Source organism: Octopus bimaculoides, chromosome 12 (genome assembly GCF_046866305.1).
Source record: "Octopus bimaculoides isolate indiv1 chromosome 12, ASM4686630v1, whole genome shotgun sequence".
In the NCBI taxonomy this organism is placed as follows: domain Eukaryota; kingdom Metazoa; phylum Mollusca; class Cephalopoda; order Octopoda; family Octopodidae; genus Octopus; species Octopus bimaculoides.
Window position 1 is genome coordinate 59,537,396 of NC_142939.1, and position 10,000 is coordinate 59,547,395.

Genomic DNA, 10,000 nt, shown 5'->3' on the forward strand with positions numbered 1-10,000 from the left:
TACATACATACATATATATATATATATATATATATATATATATATATATATATATATATAAACGTACATATCTATATTCATGCATACTTCATGCATGCACACTTATTCAGATATGTAGACAGACTGAAAGACTGAAAGAGATCGATAGACAGACAAACGGACGGACAGAAAAACAGACAGACAGACTGATATATATATATATATATATATATATATATATATATATATATATAGATAGATAGATAGATAGATAGATAGATGAGTAGACCGGCTTAGAGGTAGATAGATAGACAGGCAGATAGATACACTATTATAGGCCCGGTTAGCTGGTTAGATCGAGGGAGTGAATAGGCGACAGACAAAGAGTGAGGGTGAGGGACTGAAAGAGAGAGAGAGAGACCGAGTAAGAGGGAGGGAGGGAGAGAAAGAGGGAGGAGGCGGAGATTAAACAAGATGTTTCGAGGGAACCTCCATTTAGTATGAAGTGAAATGAAAAGGAAAAAAGAAGGAAATAGAGTAGAGATAAGAAGACGCTAAGCAGAGAATTAAAAGAAGAAAAGAAGAAGAAAGAAGCGAAAGAAAAGGGAGAGAGAGAAAGATAGATTAAGAGAGAAGGGTATTTTATTATTTATTTTTTTCTTTCGTTTTTCGATGTGTTTGTGTGTGTCTTTGTCGTTTCAAAACAGCATCGCTCACCTTTTATATGAAGGAGAAAGGGTCAGAAGCAACTTTGGAGTTCGCTCTACATCGGTTGCCTTGGTACCTAGGTAGCGGCGGCAGTAGGGGCATCAGTGGAAATACCTGTAGTATCGGCACCACTAGTGGTGGTGGTGGTGGTGGTTGCACTAGCGGTGGTGGTGGTGGTAGTAGTAGTAGTAGTAGCAGCAGTGTTAGCAGTATTAGTAGTGTTAGTAGTAGCACTAGCAGCAACAGTAGTAGTAGTAGTAGTAGTAGTAGTAGTGATAGAAGTAGTGGTGGTAGAAGTAGTAGTAGTAGTAATAGCAGTAACGGTAGCTGTAGTAGTTGTAATAACAGTAGTAGCTGTGTTAGTGGTTGCTGTGGTAGTGGGTGTGGTGGTGGCGGCGGCGGCGGCGGCGGTGGTGGTGGTGGAGGCGGCGGTGGGAGCGGAAACGGCAGCAGGGGCAGTGTTGCAGTTAGTGGTGGCGTCGGCGTCGGCGTCGGTGGTAGCTGCGGTGTTAGTGCTGGCGGTGGTGTTGGTGGTGTTGGTGGTGGAGTTGGTGGTGGCGGCGGCGGCGGTGGCGGTGGCGGTGGTGTCAAGTCAAGTGCAACTTACCATCAACAGCAGCAGCAGCAGCAACAACAACAACAGCATAATCATCGCAATCATCACCGTCATCATAATCATCATCACCAGCATCTTCAACAACATCATCGTCATCATCATCAACAACAACAACAACATCACCCTCAGCCTTCTCAGCAGCAGCATCAACGACACCAACACGATCATCCATACCCTACTCGTCAACAACCGCAACCTCAACAACAACAACAACAACAACAACAACAACAACAAGCAAAACTTCAACAGCACTACAGATACCATCAAAGTCATAACCTACATCAACAAAGCCGCCAGCATCATCATCATCATCATCATCAACAGCAGCATCAACAACCGCAGCATCATCTTCTGCATCAGACCGATACCATCGGGAGAAAACTTAAAACTCATCTTGACAACAACAACAACAGCAACTCCACTGGTTTTATCATGATGCAGTATATGCCGTTCTGTTGCGGTCCCGGCATTAACAGTCCGTCTGCCGGCATCAGCAGTTCAAATTCCGGCTCTGCCCATTCTACAGACGCCTACCAATACAGACAAGCTGCCGCTGCGGCGGCGGCTGCAGCGGCCGCCGCCGCAGCAGCGTCTGCTGGAACGACAGCAGCGGCGGCGCACGCCATATCCGTCCCGGGTGCCAATGTCGGTTCACCCGCAGCGAACTTCACCATTGACAATATACTGGCCCCTAGGCCTGTCTTCCCAACTCGACATCCTCATTACTTTATTCCGCCACATGTGTTTCACTTCCACCAGGATTGTATGCGTAAGTAGTTGCACACTTCTTCTTCTTCTTCTTCTTCTTCTTCTTCTTCTTCTTCTTCTTCTTCTTCTTCTTCTTCTTCTTCTTCTTCTTCTTCTTCTTCTTCTTCTTACTGACTTTGTCGTTGTTGTTATTGCTGTGTTATAATTTTTATTTTCATCGCAGTTATTATAATCGTCTTCACTATAATAACCGTCATCCTCCCACTTTTTTTCTCTCACTTCTCCTCCTCCTCCCCTTTCTCTTTTTTAATATAGTTTTGTAGAATTTAACACGTTCTAGATCTAACTCATGTTCTCGTAGTTGAAATTGTGCTATTGTTGCTGTTGGTATTATTATTATTATTATTATTATTATTATTGTTCAGTAGTTTTATTTTTATAACGTGCTTTCACTTCACTACCGAGCGCAGCTCTGTGCGCCTTGGGTATGTGCTGTGGTTTGCTGTGGTGCTCTTATGTTTACTGTTTTGCGTAGAATGTGTGCAGTACCCAGTAGTGCAATTTTCTGTATGTTATATATATTTGTAAGTCCTGGTGTTTTTGTTATATATTTGTCTGAATATTTTTTTTATCATACCTAAGGCACCTACTATGATAGGAATTGTTTCTGTTTTTAGATTCCACATTCGAGTTATCTCTATTTCCAGGTCTTTGTATTTTGAAAGTTTTTCCATTTCTTTTAGAGAAACGTTGTCATCTGCTGGTATTGATACATCAATTATTATTATTATTATTATTATTATTATGATTATTGTTGTTGTTGATGTTATTATTATTATTATTATTGTTGTTGTTGTTATTATTATTATTTGTTAAGGCGGCGAGCTGGCAGAATCGTTAGCACGTCGGGCAAAATGTTTAGCGGTATTTCGTCCGTCTTTAAGCTCTGAGTCCAAATCCTTTCGCAATCGATAAAATAAGTACCAGCTGAGCAGTCCGAACTTGCTGGCCTTGTGCCAAAATTTGAGACCATTATCCATTATTATTACTATTATTATTATTATTATTATTATTATTATTATTATTATTATTATTGTTGTTGTTGTTGTTGTTGTTGTTGTTATTGTTATTATTATTATTATTCTTATTATTATTGTCATAATTATTATTGTTGTTGTTATTATTATTATTGTTATAATTATTATTGTTGTTATTATTATTGTTATTATTATTGTGGCCTCGAACTGGCAGAATCTTTTGCACGCCGAATAGACTGCTTAACAACTTTTCTTCCAACTTTATGTCCTAAGTTTAAATTCAGTCGAGGTTGACTTTGCCCATCATCTTTTCGGGATGGATAAAACAAGTACCAGTTGAGTACCAGAGTCGATATAATCGACTAACCCCCCACCTCTTACAATTTCAGAACTTGTGCCTTTGGCTGGTTAGTTCCAGAGTCATTCGATCAAGTGACGAAGGATGATTTTTCACAATTTCTGTGCAGGGCGATATTATATCAAATGCATCATTGCCTGACTGAAACAAACTTGACTGATACGGAAGTGCCGTCAACGGGGCCTGTCTGAGATGTGGATAGATCGATGAAGCGTTTCTGCACGTTTTCACTCAGCCTCCAAGCATTGTTGATTCGTGGAATTATGTTTAAGAGCGGTTGTCGATATCGGTTGAGTCTTTCTTTGGTCAGAGAAGCCAAGCAGTTTTCCGGTCTAGTGTGTGCTGACACGACTGAAAAGAAAAGAAAAAAGACACAAAAAGAAACTGGAGATGGTTTCCTCTCAGGTCAAGCCCTCACTAACTTCCCAAGTTATGTTAGGAAAGAAAAGTGACGGTGCAGATTTACTAGGGTGGTGCTACCCTAGCAAATATGTAGGCGGCGAGTTGGCGGAGTCTTTAGCGCATCAAGGAGTAATGCTTTGTTTTAATCATTTCGGCTCTCTGCTCTCTGATTTCAAATTCTCTGAGTTCAGCTTTATTTATCAATCTTTCGGAGTTGATAATAAAGCACCGTTCCTAGTACCTAGGATCGGTTCTTTAGTCTTCGTTTCTCCTTTCTTCCTTGAAAGAAATATTAAGAGTATTTACAGTTGCAGGCCATTTAATGTCTGTATTTATGCATTTTGTATGTGAATATCTGAGCTCACATTTATAGTGTGCTACAGCGCTAAGTAAATTTCGGTATTACACACACACACACACACACACACACACACACACACACACACACACACACACACACACACACATATATATAACTCATAGATAAGGAATATTCATCCACCATTGTGGTATTGAGCACTCAGTCCCACTGATCGACAAGATATATATATATATATATCTTGTCGTTCAGTGGGACTGACTGCTCAACACCACAATGGTGTGACCCCTCTGTCCGGCATTCGCCATGGTAGATCGTTAGCCACTAAACCTTTTTCTATTTTCTCTCCCTGTTTATTTCTGTGTTCCTTTCTGTCGAAGAGCGTAGGCTCGTAACGTAAAAGACTTTCTCACTTCCCGATCGTTTTTCCCTATTATCATACATGACTATAGTGTGTTGTCATGTGACAATTCATACGCGTGAAGTTATAAGTCACAAACTCCAAACTACAGAACAAGTCTTACGTTTTTAAGCTGACATTTATAATCCTTTCATTACGTTTTTTATTTCTCTTCTGTTAGGTACTTTATATTTGAGTCCGATAGAAACGGCGGTGAGCTAACAGAATTGGTTCGTCGGATAAAAATTACCAACGGCACGACAATTTTTTGGTTTTTTACTCTTTACGTTCTGAGTTCAAATTCTATCGAGATTGACTCTTCCTTTCATTCTTTCGGTGTCGATAAAATAAGTACCAGTCAAATACAGAGGTCGATGTAATCGACTAACATCCATCCCTAAAATGGCTGACCGTTTCTGTCGCAATTTGAAAGAAATATATCTTTGTTAATTTTTTTTTTTTCATTTCTATTTTATGCTGTTAATTCTATTTTCCATCATTTTACATTCTAATTTGAGCAGCATATCTACACAAATGTGCCATACCGACTTTGTTACCTCATACAAAATATATATGAAGAAATTGAATTTAAAATTTAAAAAAAAAATTCACATTAAATTTTAATATAATCGTAATCTATACCATCTGAAAGATGAACATTTCGTTAAAAAATATGCATTTTGTCTGAAAGTTATGAGGAAACAAAATCGGGTGGGGGACGTAGTAATGTAGCAAAACCCTAATTTATTTCAAATACTTAACCAGTATTTTTTTTTATTCCTCTACGTTAACCACTTCATTTCCTTGATATATTTCATAGCAGTTTAGTCGTGGATGGAATTTCTTATAATTGCAGAAACATTTTCTATTACTTCTATATAATTTGATCGGGTATATTACTTCTATTACTTCTATATAATTTGATCGGGTATAGGCATATCGATTAAGCACTCTTTGCTTTCGCCTTTTCTCTTTTATTCGTTTCAGTTATTAGACTGCAGATATGCTGGGGCACCGCCTTGAAGGGTTCATCGAACAAATCGATCCCAGTACTTTTTTGCATTTTTTTATGTTTCGTTTTAAGTCTGGTGCTTATTCTACCGGTCTTTTTTTTTTTTTTTTTTACCGAACTGCTTAATTACAATGGACATAAACCAACTATTCTCGGTAGTTAAGCGTGATAAAGGCAAGCACAAATACACACCCACGCACATATGTATATATATTCAATGGGCTGTCACGCAATTTTTGTCAACCAAACTAACTCACGAGGCGTTGGTGACCCGGAGCTTTGATAGAATATACTTGCCTAAGGTACCATGTGGTGGTACTGAATCTGAAAGCACGTGGTTGCAAAGTGAGCTTCTTAACCGTACAGCCATACTTTCACTTTCATTATGTTTTTTATTTATGACTTTTAGAGTTTTTCGTAATCCTGTCATAATCTGCCTCCTCTCTAATTACTCATAAATAGGCATCTAGATATAGTCACTATTTTCTTTTTCGAGTGAATTAGGAGGAAGACAACATGTAACTTCCTCTATGCAGTCCTAACAGAAGCTACCGTGATGAAACTTTCTGACTGGATTCCCAAGCGTAATATTATCCAACCATCTCGATTTTGGTCTACCGCTAGGTCTCCTGCAGGTCAAATACAAATACCAGCTTGGTGTGAATAAGACCACCAAAACTTGCAATATAAAAGGGTATGAACGTTCTGACTTCGTATTTCCGTTCCTCTAAATGTTCATGGTGGTGCACCAGCATGACCGCAGCCACTTGGCTGAAACACATAAATAAATAAATAAAAATATATAACAAATGTTTTATTTTCGATATTCTTCAAGAATACAAAATATCTAATTTGCTTGAATTTGTCTTCTGTTTCTGGTGATGACAATTATCAGAGCTTTCACGTGTTCTAAGATTAGTTGTTCTTTGACACATTTTCTGTTACACAGAATCTCTGGTCAATGTGCAAATCTTTGCTTGAACCCTTCCAGAACCGATGCCGTTGTTTTCTATCAAACTTTTTGGGTCAAGTTTCGCTTTTGTCTCACTGAAAGATGCCAGAAATAACCTTTGTAAGTGTCAACAGCTGCAGAAAATACATGAGCAATGAGGGGAATCCCAGAAGGCCGACGGTCTGCGAAGAAAGGGCTGGAGATAGTGCTTAGTAACGGGGTTGTTGGAGAGGATTAATCTATCATACTTTGCCACTCAAAAGAAGGATATAACAATCCACCAACAAGCCCTACGAGGGCACAGGGCTGTCATAAATAGCAGTCGGATCGCTCTCAAATCTCACCCTTCCGATTTGAAACACTCAACAATGACGTGTGTGTGTGTCTTTGTGTGTACACACACACACACACACACACACACACACACACACACACACACACACACACACACACACACACTCACACACACATATGGCTTCTGAATAGTTTCCACCCATTAGATTTCCCTCACAAAAGACTTTTCAGAGAAAGGCCACTGTAGGTGGTACTTACCCAGTATTCTTCGAAGTGGATTCGCACCCAGAACCACATAGCGACCACTTTAACCACACGACTACGTCTGCTCCAATACACACACAGACACACACACATATATATCACGTGGTATCAGTCACGAGTGTTGCTAGACGGCTTCTATGATTTCACCGAATCAGTTTCGCTTTCCGCTATGTATAATACCATTTGCACTCACTAATGCATGCAGGAACGTTTCGTATTTCCTTTCATAGTTAGTTAGCTATTTCCTTTCTCCAAATACCATGTTAAATTTCATAAAAGAAAAAAACAGAAACAACAACAATAAAAGCAGGTGACGCGATCACATGGTCAATAGACGCAATAAAAATAAGCTACCTCGTAAAACGTCTTAAAAACAGGGGAAACACCCCGGATAATATTGTCATTGATTGAAAAAAAGAAAGAACGCTTGGTCTAAAAGATGGGATGGGTGAGCCTGGTATGCCTTTGACCATAAACGCTTGGTCGACCACAGTTGACCTAGGGCTAAATATCAACATGCAAAATAGCAAAATATGGCTGCTAATTATATAGACAGAGAGACAGAAAGAACTCGTGAAGCAACTGAGACTGTATTTGGGATTCAATATCGATTCATTTTTTTTTGACAGAGGAACCACCTACACCCGTCTTTGCCTTTTGTTTTCTATAAATTTGAACTATATATAGGTGTGTGTGTGTGTGCGTTTATGTATGTATGTACCCGCACATACTTTACAAACGCACACATATATATATATATGTATATGTAGTTTATTAGTAATTAAACTTCAAATTCACTAGCGACCTCTCTGTCAAATTACTGAGTAATCTTTCAGTTAATTATGAAATTGCTTTTATTTGTAACTTGGCGTAAAAACAAGCATTAATACAAATGTGTGCGCACGTGTGTGTGTGAGTTTGTGTGTGTGTATGCATGTGTGTTTGTGTGTCTGTGCGCGTGCGTGCGTGCATGCGTACGTGTGTGTGTGTGTTCATTTTATATTTATACACACACCATATCACCATATATAAATATACATGCATACACACATACACACACACACACATATTCGAGCGGACGTGACGTCATGATATGGACCAATAATGTTTGTTTACAAAATTTATACAAATAATGTAGATAGAAATAGGAATTAATTAAAAGTATATTTAAAAAATGTAACTAAACATCAAATAGAAATTTTTTCAAAAATGTATGAAAAATACACTTTTCCCGGAAAATGTTTACACAAAGCCCTTTATTTAACGGAAAACAGCGATAGTTGTCACCCGATAAATCATCCCCGAGTTCATGACAGGTACTTATTTGTACTATCTATGAAGCCCTTAATAATCCATATACGCCCGTTAAAAAAAATGAAGTCTTAAAATTCCACTGAATTTAAATTAAATGTTATGGTAAGCTTTCACAATCTGGAAGAGGACAGAATGTAACTGTTAGCTACAAGTGTCGACTACCGAACATTTCGTATACTCAATCAGATGCTACCCGGCTAGTCCATGTCCAAACAAGTAGGAGCATGTTTTGCGTTGCGAAAACGCAACCAGGGTCGGCGCTGTATTGGCAGAATTGTTAGAACGTGGGGAAAATTGAGTTGCGTAATCTCTTTTGACTTATAGCGTTCTGAGTTCAAGTTCAACCGATGTCGACTTCCACTTTTATTCTTTCGGGATCGATAAAATAAGTACTATTTAATATGCTATCAGTGGAGGCGCAATGGCCCAGTGGTTAGGGCAGCGGACTCGCGGTCATAGGATCGCGGTTTCGATTCCCAGACCGGGCGTTGTGAGTGTTTATAGAGCGAAAACACATGAGGCTCCGGCAGGGGATGGTGGCGAACCCTGCTGTACTCTTCCACCACAACCTTCTCTCACTTTTACTTCTTGTTGTGCCTGTAATTCAAAGGGTCAGCCTTGTCACACCGTGTTACGCTGAATATCCCCGAGAACTACGTTATGGGCACACGTGTCTGTGGAGTGCTCAACCACTTGCACGTTAATATCACGAGCAGGCTGTTCCGTTGATCGGATCAACTGGAACCCTCGACGTCGTAAGCGACGGAGTGCCAACACACAAATATGCTATCTCCCTCCTCTAACACTGCTGGTCTTGTGCCAAAATTCGAAGCCAATATCTCTTAAGACTTTCCTGAAACTAAGAAAAAGAAAAATCAAAATCATGCAACAGAAACCGTCTTCGGCGTGGTTTGAACTGAGAAGGTGAAAAAAAAAACGTTAACTAATCGCTGTGAGACATGACTCACAGCAATTTGTTAACGCCTTGCCATCCCTGGGATCCTACGGGCTTAAAGCAAATCACATGGCAAAAGTTGAAAACATAAAAATGACAAAAAAAAAAGAAAGAAAGAAAACCTTTCAATGCCCTAAATACTTCTCATATCTCTAAGGATTCATACTCAATTAACTTAATAATTCCAGCGTTTAAAACTCCTCTCAAGAACCACTGCTGCCGCCACCACCACCACCACCAGCAACGCAACAACTACTACTACTGGTTAATAGGACGACGACGGGTGTTTTTTTTTTTTTGAGTTCTTTTTTTTTTTTTCGAATCAAACAGGAATTTTCGTCCGCTTTGAACCATCGTTAGCTGACTAATTCCGTCATTGATTAATTGTTAATTAACATTATATGATGATTCTCTGAATCTGAAAGTTTCACAACTGTTTTGAATAGGATAGAGAGAGTGGGGCGGGGCGAAGAAAAGAAAAAAAATAGGAGTGAAAATTTGAGCGAACAAGAGTGACGGAGATATTGAATGAGAGACAAGAGATAGAGAAAGAAGGCTTATATACATACATATATATATATATATATATATATATATATATATATATATATATATATATATATATATATATATATATATATATATATATATATATATATATATATATATATATATATATATA

General features: G+C 38.7%; 1 protein-coding gene across 1 annotated transcript in view; it reads left to right on the forward strand.

The window, feature by feature from the left end:
- The first annotated feature begins 237 nt into the window (after positions 1-237).
- Positions 238-10,000, forward strand: part of LOC106874467 (uncharacterized) — a 31,044-nt gene continuing 21,281 nt past the window's right edge. Inside the window, exon 1 of the mRNA XM_052972204.2 lies at positions 238-2,072. Within this exon, the coding sequence (XP_052828164.2) occupies positions 704-2,072 (1,369 nt within the window). The 5' untranslated portion in view covers positions 238-703. The remainder of the gene's footprint in view (positions 2,073-10,000) is intronic.